The sequence below is a fragment of the Dermochelys coriacea genome, chromosome 6 (genome assembly GCF_009764565.3).
Source record: "Dermochelys coriacea isolate rDerCor1 chromosome 6, rDerCor1.pri.v4, whole genome shotgun sequence".
NCBI lineage: Eukaryota > Metazoa > Chordata > Testudines > Dermochelyidae > Dermochelys > Dermochelys coriacea.
Window position 1 is genome coordinate 106983252 of NC_050073.1, and position 24200 is coordinate 107007451.

The following is a 24200-nucleotide window of genomic DNA, read 5'->3' on the forward strand; positions in this document are numbered from 1 at the left end:
AGTCCTCAATCAGCTTTCAGACCTTTTTGCTGGTAAAACACCTGGTACAGTTTATTTACAATATTATTTTTTACCACCCTTTTGCACTATATAGCCTCATCCCTATAGTCTTAGGGAGCCCTCTGCACCTGACGCAAGCAAGGGAGAGCGATTTCTTTCCCTCTCTCGTTCTCCTTTCCTCTTTTCCCACCTCTTTCCTGTGACGTTTGTATCATCTGTCTGATGGCCTAATTAGTCTTAGTTCTCCTCAGCCCATCAGTTAGGCACAGCTCTTCTTAATAAGGTCTGCTCTAGAATTAATTAATTAATTAGAGTTGCAGTGACTAAAGTGCTGGCTCAGCTATTGTTACCCTATTCTCTGTCACACAGACAAAAAAAATTGTGTTACTCCTCTCCTTCCACCTCACACGCTTTGCCATACTTTTTTTATATTAAATTACAAAACACAAATGTAGAAACTTATTACTTATTAAAAAAAAAAGTGGAAATTCCTGAAGAGATTATCTAACATTTAATGTTGAGGAATGCTATTCCAGTCATTTATAATTACACATTAGTGGAAAACAAACATCTAATCATGTGAAAACCCTTAGCTAATATTAAGAAAATAATTTCTGTCACCAAACTTAATACATTATTCATTGACACACTGCCACAGACTGAAAAAATCTGAACTGTGCCTCTTTATTGATGATTGGAGACAGAAACATTGGAAAAAATCTTCATCCATAATAAAAACATTCATCTCATCTCAAAACCACTAGACTGCCTTACTCTTCATCAAAAAGGCTTGAGCAAACTGCTTTATATCATGCCATTCGTAAGTGAAGCAACATGCAGAAAGCCATTGTTCCTGTTCTTTGAGACCTTCTTTTAAGTTTTAGAAGGTGCTTGTAACTGTTACAAGAGCTGATATAATTGAGGTGACAACAATTCCATAAGTATTAACAATTCAGTCTTTGTGTATAATCTTCCCCAAAAAACCCAATATTTTCAAAATTGTATGGTTTTATCTTACATGTTTTGTGCCCTGCCTGAACCTTTGATAAGTATGATGAAAGGAAGATATGAGATGGTGGTGATAATAATACAGTTGTATCAATTTTGGCAATGAAAAGTCACATATATATTCATAGTAGTCATCTGTGAACTTCTTATGTCTTTTATCCAAAAATTTTTTTTACAATTTAGAGGCCTCATCTTGCAAACCTGGAATTGCATGAGTAAGGGTTTTCAGGATCAGGTCCTACGTACGAAAGCAACAAAAAAGCAAAGATTGGAGCCAGAGTTGTTAGTATTGCACAGACAGCAATTTCCAGCTTATGGGTGTGTTAATGATTGTTTGGCATCAGAATTACTTACTTTATCTTTAGATGATGACTTTCACACTATTCTTTTAAAAGTCTGTAACTGTTCATGTTTGGAGTAGCACTTTTTAACCTTCACAGCTGAGTAACAAGTGTTAGTCTGGAAATAGTAATTTCCATGACGCAGCAACATGCCTGATCGCTGATTGTTTGGGACAAGAATCCTTTTGGTGGTTCTTCAAGTGATGGTCTCTATGTGTAGTCCACTCAATGTGTACATATGGTTTATGTGCCTGAGACCAGATTTTTCACTAGCGGTGTCTGTCGGTCCATGCCTGCACCTTTATCCTCCTTGTGCTCCAAGTTTGTTAGGGGATGTGTGGAATGACCGCTAGCCCAGTACCTTTCTACCACCCATGGTCTGAATCCTAACCCTTCAGTGTCCATAGCTTTATTGAGCATTCTTTGAATAGTGTAAATAGTTTTATCTGTTCTTAGGTAAGTTTAATAGTTTAGAGTTAGTTTTAGAGTCCAGGGGCCTGAGGTGCCCCCTAACCACTGTATGGGATGCCTAGTATGCCCAAGACCTCAGAATTCAAGATCTGCGTGGTCTGCTCCTGGGTCTTCCTGGTAAGCAACGACCATGACGCTTGCTTGTTTTGCCCCAGGAAAGCTCATACCCCCTCCAAGTGTAATATCTGTCCCTCCTCTCACCAAGACTATCAACCCACAAGAGTGCAGTTTTAGGAGATTCCTGATTGATTGTTCGATGAGTTTGTAGTCTGACCCCAGCCTGTCAGGACCCTCTCATCCTCGTCCTCTCCCTCCCCCTCGTGTGGCAAAATTACTTGCCAACTGCTCTGCCACCTTGTGGCTACATGCAGTGTTTTTTCTCTTTAGTCCTGCTGACCTGGTCGCTAGTGGTCCCCTTCTTCCTTGAATGATGGTCCCTGTTGTTTTCCACTGCGGGTTACATGTGTGCACCATGCGCCCGGAGTCAGAGAATTTGAAAGTAGTGTCTGTGAATTGAATTTGAAAGTATGTGCCCTTGCTTGCCTTGTGCCTTCGACCACGGCGATTAAGGGCAGGGTGAACCAACCACCTCTTCAGGTCTCCTTTTCACAGCTGCATGGTCCAGGTCAAAACCTTTAGTGTCCTCAGCTTTGACGTCGTTCTGAAAAACAATATTAATTAAATAATAGTTTTTAATAACTTTTATAGATTTAGTAGTTTTTAGTATCTTTCACAGATTAGGCTACAGGGGAACCTACCACCATCCCATACTCCACTTGAGTACCAGACTATGCCTAGAACTCCAGGCTTCAGACTCTGTGCCTCCTGCCCACGATCCTTCAGTCAGCGATGACCATCAGCACTGCCTCTATTGCCGGGGAGAAGCTCACCTCGTGGCTTGGTGCAGTATTTGCCAGTCGTTTCCCCGCCATACCGTAGAAGGACAGGCACTTTGTCTCTGCAAGTATCTCATGGAGAACATGGCTGCAATCTGATCAAAATCTTTTCTGTACATTGGCCTGAATCAGCAAAGAATGTGCCTCCTGCTGCTAAGTCTGACTTCAGTGCCAGAGAATCCACCAACACCACGGGGCCTAGTCAGGAAGCACTCTCATAAGCATGGGACTAAGTCTTCCTCTAAGTCCACTTCAAAGAAATCAGACATGCCTGCAAGCAAATCTACCCATTCAGCCCATGAGGACTTAGTATGTCCTTGGTCCCATAGGCACAAGAAGAAAGCTCTGAAACATTGAGCTCTGCCAGCTCTGGACCGTGCTCCATTGGTACCACCATCCCCCAGCTCCTCACAAGACGTGGGACCCTCCTGCACCAGCAAAGTCCAATTACCTTTGAATGCAGTCAGCATTGCTGGCATCAGTAGCTTGGACAGAGAGTCCTGACACCTGGAAGATATGGATCCATGGCCACACAGGACATTTTTGCCGCCTGGATCCAGAATCCCCTCCTTCATTTGGAATCTCTGTTTTCAGGGAGTTGCCTACAGGGCAGAGCCTGTGACCCCGTCCCCTCCTCTCTGTACACAACATACACCTCTCCAGTGGCACCGGCAGTACCACCACTGGAACCCAAGTCAGCCTTTCCTCAGGAGATTCGGAATCATTAGAGGAATTGCTCCTCCCATACCATCCTTACCCATTTCCCAGGAGATCTGCACAGCCGTGGGACCAACCACTGCCTCACCCAACTTGGAGTCACTGGTATCCCATGCCATTGGGACCCCCACAACTACCTGTCAACCCCTCCTACTGACCATATTGGGGATCATGGGATGAGTAACAACCTTCATAATCTATCTGATCCACCAGGGAGTTGCTACCTGCCTTCCCTCCAAGGAAGGATCACATTTACCCCCAGTTGAAAAGCAGGAGTACTATGCTCCGGTTCCAGCGGTTCCACTGGAACTGCCCGGACTACCATCATCATTTTCAGATGAAGTGGTAACTTTGGCATCTCCCCCTTTCCCCCCAATGACTTCAGGCAGTTCCAAGACCACCTCCGCAGAGTTGCCAGGAAACTTCAGATTCCAATAGAGGAGATCCAGGACTCCAGCACAAGGTCTTGGACATCCTCCACATCTCAAGACCTATAAGAATAGCCCTTCCTATAAATGAGACCATATTGGAGCTCACTAGAACAATGTGGCACTCCCTGGCTACCTGCACTCCTACCCCGAAAAGGATGGAGAGATGATGATATGTCCTGGCTAAGAGGTCAGAATTCTTATTCTCTGATCCAGCTCCCAACTCGTTGGTGGTTCAGGCCACTTCGGAAAGGTCCAGGCAACAACACCCCAGACCTCTTGCAGGCGAGGAGGATAAACATGTAAAACTATTGGGGAGGAAGGTTTTCTTGTCCTCCATTTTCAGTTCACGATAGCCAACTATCAAGCACTATTGGCTAAATATGATTTCCTGAACTATGCTAAGTTTGAGGAATTTGCCAACAGCTTCCCACAGCAGGATAATTCTCATTTCCAAGCTCTAATAGAGGAAGGAAAAAGTTAATAGCCAGAAGCACCCTCCAATCTGCGCTCAAGGCAGTCGATACTTCCTCAAAGCCATGGCTACCATCATTGTTATGCAAAGGGAGTCCTGGCTCTGTGCCTCAGTGTTCTGCTGGGAGGTCCAGAATACCATTGGGGATCTCACCTTTTCAAGCAGTACATGGATGAGTCCCTATACACCCTAAAAGACTCTAGGGCTACCCTTTGATCACTGGGTGCATACACACCTTCCCTTAAGAGGAAGTTACATCGCCAATCAACCCCATCAAGGTATAGAGCTCAACGCTTCTTCCATCAGAGACCCTACAAACCACTGCATAAAAGGCAGAAGATTGAAAAATCCTGCTTCCATGTTCCTTCCACATTGGCCTCAACATCCCAATCCCACCCCCCCATCCCAGTAATATTTTTGATGCGAGGTTTGAGAACCATGATTCACTGAGCCCAACACCTCCTGACTCCAGTACTCCGGGAATCGCCTAGCTCTCTTTTTCAACACCTGGAGTGTGATAATGATGGACACGTGGGTGCTGGCTATACGACTGAGTTTGCAACACTACTTCATCCGAAACTGCCCTCCCCAATCCTCTTCGGGGACCACTCTCATGACAGTATTCTCGCTCAGGAGGTGCTCCTTGTTGCTATAAGGAGTTCAATAGAGCATTTTCCTCCACAGTATTAGGTTACCTTTTTACGAGTATTAGGTTACAGGTTTTACTTGACCTGCTTCCTCATATCCAAGAAGAAGGCTGGGTGGAAACAAATCCTTAATCTCTGCCACCTCAACCACTTCATTCGCAAACTTAAATTTCAGCCATGTAGGCAGCAATAATTCCATTTTTAGAAAAAATGGCATGTGGTCATGGCTTCTGCCCACAGACAATTTCTCACATTTATGGTGGGCTCTGATCATTTCCAGTACTATCCTTCAGAACAGCTACCATCTCCATAGTCTTTACCAAGGTATTTTCAGTGGTAGCTGCTCACATCAGATGTCATGGCCTCCTCACTTTCCCAAACCTTGACGACTGGCTCCTCACCACCAAATCTCGCCAAAAACCCTATACGTTGACACGTATGATGCTCCACCTCTTTTCCTTACTAGGGAGTCAGTGTAAACATTAAAAAATCTGGTTTTACTCCCATGAAATCTTTGGACTTCATTGGGGCAACCTTGAACTCTGTCACCACAGGGACAAACTAGCTCACAGTTCTAGACCATGAAAGATATCATAGATCACATTGTGAGCAACCCTTGGGTAACAGTCAAAACATGTCTGTCCCTACTCGGCCACATGGCTTTGTGCACAGATGTCACTCCACTTACAAGACTCCACTTTTGAGTATGACTACATTCAGTTCACTCCCCTGGCTGTCGTTGCATGAATCTCACACTGACAGTTCCTGCCAAGATGCTGTCCTTTCTTGTGTGATGGACAAATCCTCATCTCACGTGCATGGGTTCTCTCTTTCTTCCCTCTTCACTGGCCAAGACAATCATTATGGATGTTTCCCTGCTATGTTGGGGAAGCCTATGTTTCCTGCTATATGGGCAACCACACAGCACAAGGAGCCTGGGCATTTTGAGAGTACAGAATGCACATCAATGTCCTGGAATTATGGACACTAAGGAAGGTGTGCAAATCCTTTCTTCCATTTGTTCACTTTCACCACATCCTGATAATGTCAGACAACATTATGATGGTCTTTTATACCAGCAAGCAAGGGAGCGAGATCTGCCTCCCTGTTTGCAGAAGCAGGTAATCTCTGGAAATGGTGCATCAACAATCAAATCACCCTATCTGCAGCCTACCTTCCAGGGACACAGAATGCACTCTCAGATTCCCTCAGCAAATGTTTTGCGATGGACCACAAGTGGGAACTTCACGACATGGTGGTGCATGACATTTTCACATGTTGGGGAACCCCAACAAGAGATCTATTCACTTCCCAGGCCAACAAGAAGTGCATCACGTGTTGCTCCAGAAGAGCCATAGGCTGCAGCTTCCAGGGTGATGCTCTCCTTTCCTGGTCAGACCAGTTCAACTATGCTTCCCTATGCTGCTGCTTCTGCCATGAGTGCTACACAAGTTCCAGCAGAACAGGGTGACAGTCATCCTGATCACCCCTTTTTGGCCCTGACGGTTTTAGTTCCCCGAGCTCCTAACCCAGTGCAATGGTAGGATTAAACACCCCAATCCACAACCATTCCACCTCAGGGCGTGGCATTTGGATGGCCATCATACCTAGAATGTACATGCTCTTCAGCCATATGAGACATCATCTTCTCCAACAGCAGAAAGGATTCGATTAGGAAATGTTACCTAGCTAAATGAAAATGCTTCTCGTCCTGGACACAACAAAGAGGCATTCTACCAGAAGCTATGGATATTCCACTCATTCTAGACTAGATCCTATCTTTTGAAGACATCAGGTCTCTCCCTCAGCTCCTTGCAAGTCTGCCTAGTGGAAATCAGTGCATTCCATCCACCTACTGAAGGCTACTGTATTTTTGCACACTCACTAACCAGCTGACTCTGGAAAGACTTGATAAGAACTTTCCCACTCCTCAAAAGATTGTGCCCCAATGGGACATGAATCTTGTTCTTTTGGTACTGACCAGGCTCCCCATTAGCTACTTGCCCCCATTTTTCTCTTCTCCATGAAGGTCGCCTTCCTTGGAGCCATCACATTAGCAAGGAGGGTTAGTGATCTCAGAGCAATGAGGGCAGACCCTCCATACACTGTACCACGAAGATAGTTTCTTTACACCTATACCCTAGATTTATCCCTAAAGTGGTTTTGGAATTTCACCTTAACCAATCTATTCACTTACCTTTATTCTTCCCCATATTGCACACATCTGCAGAAAAATGTAGACTCCACTCTCTCGATGTTCGAGCCTTGGCCTTTTACCTACAGAGATCAAAACCAGTCAGGAAGTCCCTGACACTTTGTCAGTCACTCTAGCAGAATCAGTGGGCATGCCATCTCCACCCAGAGAATTTCCAAATGGATATCTGGTTGCATTCTACTCTGTCAGCTCTTAAACCTCCCTCCCCCTACACATATACGAGCTCACTCCACTAGAGCTCAAGCAACAAATGTAATGTCTCTTCAGGACATATCCCTTCTGGAGCCATGTGGAGCTCCAGCCACATGTTTGCAAGTCCTAGTACAGGACTCAGCTGCTGATGCCTCCTTTGGATTGACAGTTCTCTGTTCAACCCTGCTATCCACATCCTCGAACCCCCCTCCTACTTATTTACTGCTTGTCAGTTACCCACAGTGGGATACAATAGTGACCATTACTCAAAGAAGAAGAGGAGATTACTTACTTGTAACTGGAGGTTCTTCAAGATGTGTGGTCCCTATCTGTATTCCACTACCCGCTCTCCTTGCCCTCTGCTTTGAATCTTGTCTGATTCGAACTGGAGAAGGAACTGAAGAGGTGGTCTGTCTGCCTCGCCCTTTATTTCCTTGGTCGGAGGCTTGAGGCAAGCTATAGCGCATGCATGGGCCAGACACTACTTTTAAATTCTCCAACTCTGGGCGCATGGTGCATGTGCGTAACCCACTGTGGTATATAGATAGGGACCACCCATCTCAAAGAACCTCCATTTACATGTAAGTAACTTCCTCTTTTGCCATTTGACTCAGTTCTCAGGTTGGGTCACCTTCAGTCTCACCCGTTTCAGGGTAAAGCCAGAGTTTTTACCAAGTAGTCCCAGGACCTCACACCAAGTTGGCAGCCCTGGTCCAGGCCTGATGGTTCTTCTGTCACATTGTGTTTGGGGTCTTCCCTCTAGTCTTTCTGGTAAGGTTGTAGGGGAACTCAGTCCCTCTCTCTGCCCTGGGTTCCACTCCATTTCGAGATGTCCGTCTTCTGGAGATCTGTAGAATGGCAATGTGGGGCTCAGTGCATACCCTGGTACAAGCTTCTACAGCAGATGCATCCTTCATAGCAGAGCTGTTCCAATCTGTAGTACAGCAGGGTTTCTCACACCTTTCTTGTGAGTCACCTCAAGTGGAATACATATAATACCATCACTCGAAGTAGAAAGTGTGTGTACAGTAACTGGAGTTCTTCAAGGTGTGTGGTCCCTGACTTCCCTCCCCTCTGTTTTGGATTGTTATCCTAAGCTTATTTGCAGTAGTGAAGGAATTAGAGAGGCAGTCCAGAGCGCCCCTTAAATCCTCCGTTTGGAGCACAAGGAGGACAAGGGTGTAGCTGTGGACAAATAGACATTGCTAGCGAAAAAACTTCTGGTCTCAGGCGCATGGCACAGGTGCATCTTGAGTGGAATATACATAAGGATCAAACATCTCAAAGAACTCCAGTTACTGTACAAGGTAAGTAACCAGACTTCTTATACCTCATTAGTACAGTAACAAACGTAGTTGTTTATGATGACAATTCCTGTTAGAAATCCACTTCAGTCCAAAAATGGAAGTCAAATATTTAAAATGTTGCTGTGAAAATTGTGTATTAATTTTTTTCCTGCAAATGTTCTTTTTACAGGTGGTGATGGCACTGCTCAAATACTGGCCAAAGACTCACAGTCCAAAAGAAGTCATGTTTTTAAATGAACTGGAGGAAATTTTAGATGTCATTGAACCATCTGAATTTGTAAAGGTTATGGAGCCTCTTTTCAGACAGCTAGCCAAATGTGTGTCCAGTCCGCACTTCCAGGTCTGTACTTCGAAGAACTCATAAAACCAGATCTTCAGTGTAGGATTTTTACATTATTAGTGAATTGATTGTTTTAGATATATATGTACTAAACTTTTTTAAAATAACTGATTTTAGTATGTTGAAAAGGCTGAAAAAATAGCACATAGGTGCCTAACTTCAGTGAGCCCATGATAGGGAGCTTAGAGGGCCAGGCAACTTAGTGATTGTTGCACTCAACTTCCTGCCCCTTGCCTCTCTGTCAGGGCAGTAGAGGTACCTGTTCACGACCATAAGCTGAGGATCTTTCCATCCACATCACGGTTTTGGCCCTTGTGGGTGTTCTGGCAGGGGAGTTCAGCCTCTCGCTGAGACTGCACCATCAAGCCTGAACTCCTGAGGCTGTGTCCACCTCTGCGATGCCGTCCTGGCAGCAGGGTCAGTGGCCAGGGCAATGGCATTACTGGAATGCCTGGGGCATGCCCGTTATGCTGATGCCCCCTTTGCACCAATTGTCGGTTGCCACATCAGACAAGCATCAGGCGGCACTGATGGCACCGGGCTTGGTGTACGAAGTGCAAGCAGATGCTGGGGCGGAAGGGCAGGTGCCCACCCCGAGACCCCCTTCCACCACGGGGGGATGATGCCCCGGGCCCTCCCTCAGTGGTCCTATCGTCCTCATCCTCTCCAGATGAGGCTATGGTGGGGCCCTCTCGCATTAGCCCACTGGACAATTTTAAGGAGCACCAAGCCCTGCTCCAAAGGGTGGCTACTGAGTTAGGCCTAGAGGTGGTGGAGCAATCAGACACTTTGTTTAATGTGCTCTCTGCATCTACCCCCGCACGTGCACAAAGGGATTCTAAAGATCGCCAAAGCCCTCTGGCAAATCCCATCCTCAATTACACTCACCTCCAAGAGGGCTGAAAAGAAGTATTTTGTCCCAGCCAAGGGGTTCGAATACTTGTACACTCACCCGCTCCCCAGGGTTGTTGCTAGTTTCTGTGGCCAACAAAAAACACAAGCAAGGGCAATCTAGTTCCACCCCCAAAAATAAGGAGGCCAAGAGACTGGAACTTTTCGGAAGGAAAATGTATTTCACGGCCAGTCTCCAGTTCAGAGTCGCAAACCATTACACTCTTCCAAGAGAGATGACTTCAACTTATGGGACTCCCTCCATAAATTCAAGGACTCCATACCCCATTATGCGGCCCCAAAATTTGGGGCCCTTGTTGAGGAGGGTACTACAGCAGCTTGGTGTTCCCTGCAAATGGCATGGGATGTGGCCAATTCAGCACTGGCCATGAGGCGTTATTTCTGGCTTCAGTCTGCAGGCCTGTCCCAGGAGATACAGTCCTTGATCCATGATTTCCCGTTTGATGGGACTGGACTCTTTGCAGAACAGATGGATGTGAGGCTGCACAGATTGAAGGACACTCAGGCTCACTGGGATTACATATGCCTCAGTCTGTGTTGAAACAGTTCCAGGTGCCCCCTCTACTAAGGCCTTGACAGTCTCGACAAGGGTCTGCAAGGAGAAGGGATAAGGACAAAAGTTTTAGTTGTCACCGCCCTTCCTCCTCCTGTTCACCTGCATAACCTGGCTTGGTGAAACATGGGGGCCAGAAACATGCATTTTGAGGATGCGCTTCAGAGCGATGCCCCAGTCAGCTTCCTGGATCTGCCTCATCCTTTCCTCAACCGCCTTCATCCCTACCATTAGGCCTGGTCATGGGTTACCTCGGATCGCTAGAAATTGTATTGCTGCGATACACCCTCCAATTCTCGGCCACCACCATCCCCAATTCCCTTCCCTCTTCAGGGATGCTTCTCATGAGAAACTCCTCATTCAGCAGGTAGACAACCTCCTGCAGCTGGGGGCATTGGAGGAGATCCCTTGGGAAATGAGGGGGAAAGGATTCTACTCCTATTATTTCCTAATCCTGAAGGCAAAAGGGGGCCTAAGACCCATTCTGGACTTGTGGCGAATCGACAAATATCTCGAAAAGTTTAAGTGCCACATGGTTTCTCTGGCCTCCATCATCCCCTCCCTGGATCCGGGAGACTGTTATGCTGCTCTTGACTTGAAAGACCCTTATTTTCATATTTCCATCTTCCAAGGACACAGAAAATTCCTCTGTTTTATGGTGGTCACTTCCAATTCACGGTGCTACATTTTGGCCTCTCCTTGGTTCCATTGGTATTTACAAAATGTATGGCCCCAATAGCTTCAGGCCTTGCTTTTTTTGTAGAGGTTAGCAATAGGCACACACAAACCTCCAAATGTCCCTCTGAAGTGCTCAGCCCATGATCCACCAAACAATCACAGCTTTTAGATCTGCTGTACTCACAGGAATACAGTAGCAGCCGTGTTAATCTGTATCCGCAAAAAGAACAGGAGTACTTGTGGCATTTTAAAGACTAACAAATTTATTTGAGCATAAGCTTTCGTGGGCTACAGTCCACTTCATCAGATGCATAGAACAGAACATATAGTAAGAAGATAAAGATTATATATTGTGACAGGGTCGGGCCAGATGGCTACAGGGGAGTAATAGAAGACAGATATATTAGCCCCAGGCTAAGTAGGTCCCTTTTCCCTGGGAAAGGAAACAGGGAAGGTTCCAGAACAATCAGGAACCTTCTGCAGACAATTTAGACAGGCTTATTAGAACATCTGCAGCCAATCAAGAAGCTGCTAGAATCAATTAAGGCAAGCTAATAAGGGCACCTGGGTTTAAAAAGGAGCTCACTTCAGTTTGTGGTGTGCGTGTGAGGAGCTGGGAGCAAGAGGCACTAGGAGCTAAGAGTGAGAACGCGGACTGTTGGAGGAATGAGGAGTACAAGCATTATCAGATACCAGAAGGAAGGTCCTATGGTGAGGATAAAGAAGGTGTTGAGAGGAGGCCATGGGGAATTAGCCTAGGGAGTTGTAGCTGTCGCACAGCTGTTCCAGGAGGCACTCTAGACAGCTGCATTCCACAGGGCCCTGGGCTGGAACCCAGAGTAGAGGGCGGCCCGGGTTCCCCCAAACCTCCCAACTCCTTGTCAGACACAGGAGGAGTTGACGTGGACTGTAGGTTCACAAAAAAAGCCAAACTAAGGGCTACCGTGAAGCTCCAAGGCGAGCAAATCCACCAATAAGCGCAAGACCCATAAAGGTAGAGGATGAACTTCGTCACAATACATACATACATACCTACATAGAAGGTGGAGGTTGCCATACAGACTGTAAGAGGCTAATTAATTAAGATGAGCTATTATCAGCAGGAGAAAATTTTTTTTATAGGGATTATCAAGATGGCCCATTTAAACAGTTGACAAGAAGGTGTGAGGCTACTTAACATAGTGAAATAGATTCAATACGTGTAATGACCCAGGCACTCCCAGTCTCTATTCAAATCGAAGTTAATGTTATCTAGTTTGCCTATTAATTCAAGCTCATCAGTTTCTTGTTGGAGACTGTTTTTGAAGCTTTTCTGTTGCAAAATTGCCACCCTTAAATCTGAGTGGCCAGAGAGGTTGAAGTGTTCTTCTACCATTCTATGCATCCGATGAAGTGGGCTGTAGCCCACAAAAGCTTATGCTCTAATAAATTTGTTAGTCTCACAGGAATGGTATGTCACAGCTTGTAAATTTCACCTCATGATTACCAGTTTTCTTAACGTACAGCACTTAGATATATCTGTAGTGAAAACAAGAATGAATTTATCATCAAAGAAGAAAGATTCAAGTGATAGAGAGTGAGAATATTGGAGACAAATGGTTACAGGTAAAATAAAAATATAACACCCTTTCTAGAGATTAAATTTAACTAACCAGTTCTTCGAGTCCTTGCTCATGTTCCAAGTTAGGTGTGTGCAGACCCCATCTTCTCTCCCTTCAAAGAGGGCAGAGAAATAATAGTATGTGCCTGCCAAGGGGTACAAATACTTGTACTGTCACCCACTTCCTCTGTCCATTGTGGTCACAGTGGCCAATGAGAGGGATAGGCAAGACCAGTTGGGTGCTATCCCCCCGCTCCCACTCCTCCCCAAGTAAAAGGACTTAGAGAAATTAGACTTGTTTGGTAGAAAAACATATTCGACGAGAGGATTACAGCTTCGCATTTCCAAACAACAAGCCTTGCTGCGGATGAATGATTCCTATATTTGGGACTCTATGGCAAAGTTTAAAGATTCACTGCCTCAGGGCTCCACGCAAGAGTTTTCCACTCTGATAGAGGAAGGGAAAACCATAGCCAGGGCCTCACTCCAAGCAGCTCTAGGTGCAGCTCACCCAACAGCCATAACAACGGCTTCCACAATGGTCATGAGGCGATGCTCCTGGCTGTAGTCCTTAGCCCCAGCAACCGCCCACTTCTTGGCTCCACTGCCTTTACAGGATCTGTTCAAGAAACTGCGCAGGAATTACACGTATAGACAACTGTCCAGTCTACCTCAGCCTCTTACTAGGGTCACACAGATCCCAGGAGGCCCAAAACAGAACTTTTGAAAGCACACCCGAGAGCATTATATCAATTCCCGCATCGGATTCTGCCCCCCTTTTGTTTTCAGACTGACTCTCCCAGTTCAGCCTCATCACCTGAGGCCACTGGATTCTGAGTAGATGGAGGAAGATTACACCCCTCAGTTTTCTTCCACCACCACTTATCCCCATCCCTCTTTAGGTTCCCTTCTCACAAGCAACTTCTAGCACAAGAGGTCCAAGCCCTCCCACGAGTAGGGGCTGTGAAGAGGTGCATCAGAACTTGAAAGGGAAGGGGTTTTATGCCTACTATTTCCTAATCCTGAAGGCCAAAAGGGGTCTTCAACCCATATTGGACCTGCATTGCCGCAACAGTTATTTCAGGAAACTGAGGTTCCGCATGGTCTCCCTGGCCTCCATTATTCCCTCCCTGGATCCAGTGGACTAGTATGCTGCCCTCAACTTGAAAGATGCCTATTTCCACATTTTCATCTTCTAAGGCCACAGAAGATTCCTCAGATTTATCGTAAACCGAACCTATTACCAATTCACTGTCCTCCCCTTTGGACTGTCAGCAGCCTCTCAGGTTTTTACGGAATGGAGGTGGTAGTGGCCTTCCTCAGAAGGCAAGGTGTCCGAGTCTACCTGTACCTCAACAACTGGCTGATCAAGTGTCGTTCAGAGGCTCAACTGAAGAACAGCATCAGCCTGGTCCAAGCCACCTTCCGTGCATTGGGCCCATTGTTAAATGAGCAAAAGTCGACTCTCATTCCCATCCAGAGAATAGAGTTTATCAGAGCAGATACTAGATTTGATCCAGGCCAGAGCCTTCCTTGCAGAGGCTCGATTCCAGACAATATCAGCTCTAATATCCAAGGTTAAGGCCCCCCCATCACAACACCCCTGTTTTTCCTCAAATTTTTGGGACACATGGCTGTGTGCACTTACATGGTACAGCACACAAGCCCACACCTCAGACCCCTGCATGCTTGGTTAGCCTAGTGTGATCACGAAACAGACACTGCTTGGACTCGGTGCTTACAGTTCCCGCCCCAGTTCTCGCCTCCCTTGACTGGTGAAGGATCCCCGATAGATAGCTGCAGGCCTTTCCTTTGTCACAAACCCCTCCCCCGAAGCCTTCAGTATCTTTCATTTCAGATGCATCCGATCTAGGTTGGGGAGCTCACCTCAAGCACATCAGGACTTGGGGCCTGTGGTCCCTGGAAGAATTCTCCCTACACATAAATGTCAGGGAGCTCAGAGTGGTCTCCTTAGCTTGCCAAGTGTTCCTTCCCCATATCACTGGCAAAGTTGTGCGAGTGTTTATGGACAACATGGCAGAGAGGGAGGCGCACGCTCCTTTACCCTGTGCCAGGAGGCCATTGGTCTGTGGAACTTCTCTATGAAACACTCAGTTCACCTCAAGGTTTCCCATTTTCCAGGAGTCTGGAATACCCTGGCAGATCACGTCAGCAGGTCTTTCTCCTCTCATCATGAGTGGTCCCTTCAGCCAGAGTTGATGAATCCATCTTCCAGAGGTGGGGGGTCTCCCCAGGTACACTTGTTTGCAACCAGGCAGAACAAAAAATGTCAGCAGTTTTTCTCATTACTGATCAGTCCAAGCTTTCCGATGCCTTCCTGGTTCTATGGACAGAGATCTTATTCTATGTGTTTTCTCCAGTTCTAGTACACAAAGTCCTTCTGAAAGTCAAGCGAGAAAAGGCAAGGGTTATCCTTATAGCTCCTGTGTGGTTGCAACAACATTGGTTCAGCATGCTGCTGGACATGTCAGTAGCACTGCTGCTATTGCTCCCACCCAGCCTGGATCTGATCTCGCAAGACCATGGCCGTTTACTCCACCCGAACCTCAGGGCCCTTCACCTGACCGCGTGGATGCTCCATGAACCCGTTCAGAGCAAGTTCGCCAGATCTTGCTAGGTACCGTCCACTATAGCTACTTACCCAGCCAAATGGAAGGATTTCTTGGTGTGGTTTTCTCAACAAGGTCTCTCACTGACTCAGTCATCCCTCCAGCTGTGCTGGAATACCTGCTCCATCTTAAGCAATAGGGTCTGGCCCTCCCATCTATCAAGGTACATCTAGTGGCAATCTGTCTTCCACCCTTCGGTGGACGGTAGGTCGGTGGTCTTGCATGAGATGTCCATTCACTTCCTTAAAGGGGTAGAGAGACTTTACCCTCAAATTTGTGAACCAATTCTACTGTGGGTCTTAACCTGGTCCTATCCAGACTCACTGGCCCTCCCTTTGAGCTGCTAGCATCATGCCCTCTGTTGTATTTCTCTGGAAGGTTGCCTTCCTGGTAGCAATTACCTCAGCCAGGAGGGTCTCAGAAATTAGGGCCCTTACCTCAGAAACACTTTATGCAATGTTCTTTAAGGACAAGGTTCAACTGTGCCCCCACTCAGCTCCTTCCAAAGGTGGTCTTGCAGCTTCATAATAATCATACTATTTTCCTGCCAGTTTTCTTCCCAAAACCACACAGGAATGCAGGGAGCAGCATTAGAAGTGCCCTGGCCCTCTACATTGAGAGGAGCAAGCCGTTCAGTAAATTCATACAGCTCTTCTTGGCAATAGCAGACAGGATGAATGGCCTACCGGTTTCAGCCCAGAGAATCTCATCCTGGATCACCTCCTGTATTCGTACATGCTAGGGGCAGGCAGGTGTACCACCTCCTGCCATCTTGACCACCTATTGGACCAGAGCTCAAGCTTCATCAGTGGCATTTCTGGCCCAGGTCCCAATCCGAGGCATCTGCAGGGCTGCCACATGGTCATCATTGCATACCTTCTCTTCCCACTACGCCATCCCACAGCAGGCTAGAGACAATGCCAATTTCAGAAGAGCAGTGCTGCAATCTGCATGTCCATGTACTCTGAGCCCATCTCCTTGGGTACCACTTATGAGTCACCTAACATGAAATAGACATGAGCAAGCACTTGAAGAAGAAAAGAACAGTAACTAACCTTTCCATATCTGTTGTTTTTCGAGATGTGTTGCTCATGTCTATTCCATGACCCACCTTCCAGCCACTCTGTCAGAGTTATCTGGCAAGAAGGAACGTGGTGCACCAGAGGGCGCTAGAGCCAGCCCTAGGATACCACTGAGAGAAAAATCTCCGGCAACTGTGCACATGACATGCACACCCTAACGTGAATGGACATAAGCAACACATCTTGAACAACAGTTACAGAAAGATTAGTCAGAACAAAACACTGTTGCTAGAGAAATTTATCTCAACCAATGTTCTTCCCAGCATTTTCAGCCAAGCCTGGCTGAGATCCCTTTTTCATGAAGCAAATCCCACTATCAGTTTCCTTCCTTGGAGAAGGATTTCAGGGTGCCTCTCTGCTCTCCCAAATACGTAAGAACATATCTTTGATGTTTACCTGAAATACAGTTACCCCTGCTGTTTATTTCCTTCTGTTAATTTCCTTCTCAAATCTCTGTCAACTCTTCATCAACATTTGACTTAGAATGCTAATAAATTTCTACTGTATGACATACAATACACAGTGATCCATCGTGGAGACACGTGTCTCCCACTTCCTGCCTGTAGAAGTTTGTCTCCAGATACACGGTTTTTGAGTGACCTGTCTTAACTCTCAGAGAACGTAATTTTTAGAATATATACATAACTCTTCATGTGTGTTCTGTGTACACATTTCACAATGATTGATTACTAGTACAACACAAGCTTTCATTAGAGACCTGACATGATATTCTTTAGTGAACCCATGGGATCCTTGTATCCCTATGTACCTCTGTGCCCTCTGCGAGTTGGCATCAAGAGATCCTTGGATCACAGCAGTTCTTAAGTTTCTTAGCTGTGCTGCAGTGCAACTGTAGAAGTACCAAATTGGCACCCACTTTCTTGATTGAGAACCATTTTTTTAAATGCAAGGAGTGTGTCACTGCCTACATGACACCAACAGGTCACGGGTTCTATTTAAATTGTGAATGTGCTGCATCATAGATAAAATGGAGGGCCCAGGACACATGTTTAAGAATGATTTGTAGCCATTTGTTTGTAAAATACTCAGTTCTGACCCAGATTAAAAAGTAAACCATAACTTTGAATTTCTTGATGGTAATTTTAAAATATTTTGATACTTAATATTTGGTATTCTCAATTCTCTCCAAGCCATTTTATTTCCTAATTTTAGTTCTGTTTAGCAAACTTTATGGTATGTAAATGCTAACTGGAAGGCGGATAAAGTAGTGTGCTTACCTTCATGTCTTTCAGGTGGCAGAACGAGCACTATACTACTGGAATAATGAGTACATTATGAGTTTAATCAGTGACAATGCAGCAAAGATTTTGCCCATCATGTTTCCATCATTGTACCGAAATTCAAAGACACATTGGAACAAGTAAGAGATTCTTGTACAAATAATATATTGGTTAATATATTTAAAGGATTTTCTAAATTTTGGTAATGTTACTTATCTAACAGTACTGAACTTTCGTTTCAAACAATTAGGGTTAAAATGCCTTGTGTTTGTGAATTACTTGTTGTAGCTATAGTATAATCATGCATAGTGACAATATTTCTCCCCAAGACCTTAACAACGTGAAAGGAAATGAGTGAGGGCAAATGTCATGTCACTGTCAGAGAGCCCAGGAAATGCATTTGAGAGGGTGGACTCTTTCCTGTAAAAATATGTTTTAGTGCAGCTTTTCTCCTATACCATATTTTATTTTGGATTATTTATATTGAGTCAATTAAATGTGTATTGCATAGTAGCTTAGTGGTTACTAAAGACAAATTTTGATGGTTGACCTCTAAACTTTGTTGACCCACATTTTTCCATTGATAATCATTTGACTATATCCATATTAAAATCATCTTATTCTTTCTTTTTTCTTCTTCCCTTTCTCTGTCTACATATTTCCTTTGTTTTTCCCTTTCCATCCACACAATAGTATAATACTCAAGCATGAAAATACTCCTAGTCAGCCCCATTTTGAAGCTGCTCCAGCTGCAAAACAATTTTGTTTGAGCTAGTGTGCAAGAGCTGGTAGTGTAGTTGTCCCATAGCTCATTGCTGTGTAGTGAGGACTATTGATTGGTTGGCCTACAGTAATGCCTGATGAATCTCCCACTTACTTCAGTGAAAGGTATACTGAGGGAAGTGTGTGCAATAACTGGATACAGGTAAATTTGTTGATATACTGATTTTAAAAATATAATCTGGATTACTTTTAAAAGAAAAACTGTAATCCTAAAAAAAGATTCAAGTTGTGAATAATAAATACGGGTTACTTTCAGTTGTTTTTCTCACTTTTTATGGCCATCCATTCATTCTGTCCTGAGCATGAGTGAAGTCGTGAAATCCATTACACCCCCACGCTCACTGTATAACCAACATGAATGATGCAAATTAACGATGTAACTGATTTCTTTTCTGATCTGGTGATCAGTAATTTATAATCGATTACTTCTATAGAGTAAACTTTTACTTCCCTGGCAATGTGCACTATATAATGCAGGTGAAGATTTGTTGTTGTTTTTCATGCTGTTTCTAATCTGTTTGTTTATATACTCCCGGAGGAATTCTGCACACAATATTTTAAAATTCTGTATATTTTATTTGTCAAAATAACACAATAATATAATCAGTCCAGTTTCAATTATTTTTGATAATTTATTTCAAAATACCTGTCAACAAGTATGTCATCCATATAGATAACAGCAGAAAATATTTCCCCAGGAGTAGGGAGTTAAAGAAACCCCTAGGACAACCAAGTTCCAGTGGGGGGCGCTATGTGGGGCCCCCAGATCCCAGATACCTGCATTCTCATCCCCCCAGAGCCCAGCTGTGGGGAACCCCCCTCCCGGCCCAGACACCAGCACCCCCGCCCTGCCAGAGCTCAGCTACAGGGCACTCCCCCATCCCAGACACCAGCACCCTTTACTCCCCCCAGCTTCTTTACTGTCCTGCCAGGGGACGTTGTGTGGTGCAGCCCTGTCCTTCCTCACCCTTTGCCAGGAGAATGAGGATCAAGTAGAACATGCAGCCTCTAACCAGCCAGGCTGGGTGCTCCGCTCACTGCAAGCTGGGCTCTACAGAGTCCAGCAGCCCCTAGTGGCGGCCAGCAGCTCTGCAGCCCAATTCTGCGGGGGGACAGGGAATTCTGCAAAATTCTGCATTGCACAGTGGCGCACAATTCCCCTAGTTTTAAAAAGCCCTATTATTGTGAGTCAGTATTTTATATATTTCTGCCATATGTGTATAGATGTGGTTATGCTTTCAGAATAAGTTTTACAGTATGCAGACTCCTCTATATCAGTATAGAAATAATTATAGAATTTCAGTCAGTTGACAGTATAATTGCATCATCTGCTGAGGTCTATATTACTGTTTTAATTTTTTTCTAATGATTCAATTTTGATTAAAATTGTGTCAACTTTTAAATTTCTAAAGCAACCGTATATTGATGCACAATATCATATAAAGGAGAATTAGAACCTCTGAAGAACATTTTTCATTAACAAGTGGCAAATACTGCTGTAGAGTAAGTAAACTGTATTTGAAGCTGCTTAAAACATTTAATGATTTAGAATGTGTATTAGCTATACTGTAGCTAAAATGAAACTTCCATTAACTAGTTTTGTCTTCATGTATTCTAAAATAATGTAATTTTCTAGTTGTGTAAGTTATTTGCTACAGTTGACCAGAGCAAAATTTAAAGTACTGAGAATATCAATCTGAAGTTTTACTTATAGGACAATACATGGCTTGATATACAATGCTCTGAAACTCTTCATGGAGATGAACCAAAAACTGTTTGACGACTGCACACAACAATTTAAAGCAGAAAAACTGAAGTAAGTTTCATATTAACATTTCAGCTTATTCTACAATAACCTGCTCAGAGAATTTTCATTGTTTACTTTGAAAAGCTACTCTTGCTTTTTTTTTAAAAAAAAAAAAAGTTGTGCCCATTTTATTCAGCACAAAAATCTGAAAATTCACATGGTGAGATTCTTTTACTTCTCAGCATGCATGAACCGTGAAGTGTTTAAAATAGTAGTTCGAACCTAATACTGCTGCTGGCAGCCATCTTTCTGCAAAATCATTGATGTGAGACTGTTGGTGTCAAAGTCCAACAGAAGAGAATGCTAACTAATTTACATCCTGCTTTTACTTCAGATGCATTATCTGCCATCTGTCCCCCATATACCAACCCCAGTACTTTTCAGAATCCTCCAGCATTGTTTTGTAGAGTGTGTGCATGTGCATATATGTACAGGGCATTGTTGTATTTTGTCAAAAATGCAATGATGAATGTGATATGTTTGTATTAATGCTATGTAATAGCATATTCCTCACAGCCATCTGTAAAGTGAAGTATTTAATTTTGCTTAATTTCATCTTTAACTTTGGTACAAATTTAAAAGGAAAAAGCAAGAGATTCCTTTATTTGATAGACTGAGCAGTACTGGGAACTTATTTCATAAATTGTTGATAAATAGGAAAGAAGTATAGTATGGTCAGGTAAACAGAGCAGGGGATGGGAAGCTTGAACTTTTCTGGTTTTTATTCCCAAATATGCAACTGACTTGTATGGTCTTCGAATCACTTAATTTCTCTGTGTTTCCACTTTCCCGTGGGTGTAATAAGTCTACGCATGTTCACAGGGATGGTTTGAGGCATAAATAATTGCTTGTAAAGTGTTTCAAATCCTGATTAAAAGAACTATAGAAATGAAAATTATTGGTGGTTCTGTTTCTGCATAGGAATATTTGGGGGTTTGAGCAAATCTTGGTTAGAATCATGTTTTCAGTTTCAAAGTGAAATGATTGTGATTTCTTTCTGTAGCAGTCCTTAAGGGCTTAGCAACATATACTTTTGTACTGCTTTAACTATATTTGTTTGAAATCAGTGCAATCCCTCCCCAACTAGCACCTCAGTTATGCTACAGTATAAGTGCTTATGCTGATATATAGGTTATTCCTGTAAATTTAAGTGAAAGTGAGCTAGAACATGTAGTATGAAACAAATTTTAAAAGTATTCTGGCAAAAGGATAAAAGAAGTGTATCGTTTTTGCTTCTTTCTATGATGTAGAAAGAGGACTGAGTTTTTGGTGTACTATTTTTCTAGTAAAAACAATTCTACATATTTTTTATATTAGAAAATAAAGTCTTTATTCTATTTTTTTTCCTGAGTGCAGCAGAGTCCAGACAAGAAATCTTACCTCTGTTTTTAAATTTTATTTTTGCAGAGAGAAGCTAAAATCGAAGGAAAGAGAAGAAGCATGGGTTAAAATAGAAAATCTAGCCAAATCAAATCCCCAGGTATTTAGAAAAGATTAAAATATTCATGTTAAAAATTCTAGGTTTTTGTTAAATATCAGTGGGGTAACAGATATATGACTGATCCTGGAAATAACAGTTTCATTAATACTGTATATGAAAAATCTGCAATAAAAATGCTTTTAAAATTTGTAACCTTTCTCTTGTGCAAGTACTTATTTTGCAAAACTGATCTGAAGTACCTTTTCCTTTCTTCCTTTATAAGACGTATCTATAGAATTGTGGTCATGAAAAGTGATTGTTCAGAATTGCATAAACAGAGATTATAATGTTGGTTTCTTTTGAAAAACTTCAATATAAACAAAAGCCTAAATTAGTAGAAAGATGTTGGGAATTGGAGTGTTTTCTACTAAAAGTAGAACTTCTGTCTAGCTGGGACTTGTGACCTGTCTGATTTTTTTACTTTGCTGTGCCAAGTGAATGAAAGTAATGGTGCATGTCCCTATCTGTTGTATCCACCTGGCGCCTGGATTGTGTAGTCGACTGTTGTGGGTAAACATGCACATCAAAACCAGCTCCTAGCTAAAAGAAAACCATTTTGTTCTTAAGTAAATGCAGTTTCTATAACCAGCTACAAGTGCAGGTTTTTCTGAAAAAACAAAAACATTTTTAGAGTGAACAAGCTATTCTGATTTATTCTTGTTCTATTGCTTTGTGGTGTTCCTATGCTGCTGTTTGTTCCTTTGTTAAGTGTCAAATTTCTGGATTTCAATCATGTCAAGATTTGGTATTGGCAAAAAAGGAAACCTTTACCTATAAAGTTCTTATCAACCGAAAAGGTTCCTGGCTGAGTACAACTGTTGAGGGGTCCAATGGTTGCACTGGTGTGTGATCTTGGTATCAGTTTAATGAATAGTAAAGAATGCAGCTATATTTTTCTAACCAAAAGACATTTTAGAAATATTTTCTCTCATTGACTTTTCTGGGAGGTTACGGGGGAATCCCTTCCAAAGTGGTCATAGAAAATATTTAGTAATTAAAATTGGACAGTTTATCAGTAGGTCAACTGAGTGAGCTTAAGTGCATTGTAACTTTATAAAGAACCATGTACATGAAAGCAGAGAAATTTAAAACTTTGTGCAACAAAACATACACTATTTAGATAAACAGATACATTTTTAGTGTACTTTTTGATTAATGCCATAGACAAATTTGATTAATCTTTGCCAGTAATTTTAACCTTACTAAAAAGGCACCATACAAAAGTGCTGAATAAAGAGTACATGCTTGTTCAAAATATGTTCATACTTATCCTCACAAATGATAAACAATTGTGCCTTGCTAAAAAACCATTGTGACTTATTCAGACTGATCTAGTAAAATAATGTAATTGTACAAATGTGAACCTTTTTCTGTTGTTCAAAAATCATTTTGTGTAACTATGTATCTTTTCTAAAACTGATTAGCATAACCTATGTATGCAATACTTTAAATAGTCTGCTTGAATAACAAAATTAATATAACCAGCAAGTTAAATTTAAAAACACAAATCAATTTTGACACGTAAGCCCTCAGCCACATGAAGAATCTATATATAGCATATCGGTGCATGCTCTTAGTGCTTTTTTTTTTTGACAGATGACCAAAATTTCTTTCAGAATTTATATCTAGTTATCTGTCTTCTAGTATTTGTTTTTATATTCCTAATTTTTTAATTTATATTTATTGTAGAAGGGTATTCCTAATTCTGCCCCTTATGTAAAAATAAAGTGTAAGGTATTTTAATTATAATTATAGTGACTTAAAATAATTAACTTTTTGTACTTAATTTTTTTCATTTTTCTGCTTTGTACCATGTGAAATCAGATGCATCCATTAAGTGACCATTACATTCAGTTACTAAAACAACTGTGGAAAAATCTTAATGGGTTTTAAAACTGTGTGTGTGTGTGTGTGTGTGTATGTGACACACAACAATTTTGTCTTTGTTGGTCTTAACAATACTAATAGATCATTTGATTTAAAATAAAAATTGAACTTGTCAGGATCTCTGCAAACTAGTGCTCTGTTAAAGTTAAATGTTAAAGTTTAGGTTCTGTAAAGTGTAATTTGACAGGTCTTTTTATTCAGCAAAGGTACTGTATGTTCCTGTTTAATATTTCTAAAAGAGAAATACTTATACTTTTCATTGTATTGTGAAAGCATACCATCGGAAAACGTAGTCTTTTTGAATATTGAGTTTTGTTTTTACAAATACAAACTTGTTCCTGCAACCAAAACCATTACGTATTTCTATTGTATCAATTAGAAAACGTTTGACAGTGTCTCTAATACAATTTATATTAAATATTTAACAGAATAGAGATTGAGCATTGGCAACTTAGAATTTTATTCTGCCACCTTTAAAACTCAGATTCAGATATGTTCCTGGTATAATTT

General features: G+C 42.8%; 1 protein-coding gene and 1 long non-coding RNA gene across 3 annotated transcripts in view; one reads left to right on the forward strand and one right to left on the reverse strand.

The window, feature by feature from the left end:
* Positions 1 to 24200, forward strand: part of PPP2R5C (protein phosphatase 2 regulatory subunit B'gamma) — a 197822-nt gene that overhangs the window by 156226 nt on the left and 17396 nt on the right. The window contains 4 exon segments of the mRNA XM_038405255.2: positions 8867 to 9037; positions 17746 to 17873; positions 20231 to 20332; positions 21731 to 21803. Of these exon segments, the coding sequence (XP_038261183.2) occupies positions 8867 to 9037; positions 17746 to 17873; positions 20231 to 20332; positions 21731 to 21803 (474 nt within the window).
* Positions 9740 to 17753, reverse strand: LOC122460588. Of its 2 annotated transcripts, XR_006281992.1 has the most exons (5): positions 16466 to 17753; positions 15443 to 15652; positions 13076 to 15181; positions 12553 to 12698; positions 9740 to 10541 (listed from the first exon to the last, which is right to left on the reverse strand). It is a non-coding gene; the product is annotated as an uncharacterized LOC122460588 (long non-coding RNA). The 2 variants fall into 2 exon arrangements; XR_006281991.1 differs by having other exon boundaries at positions 15443 to 17753.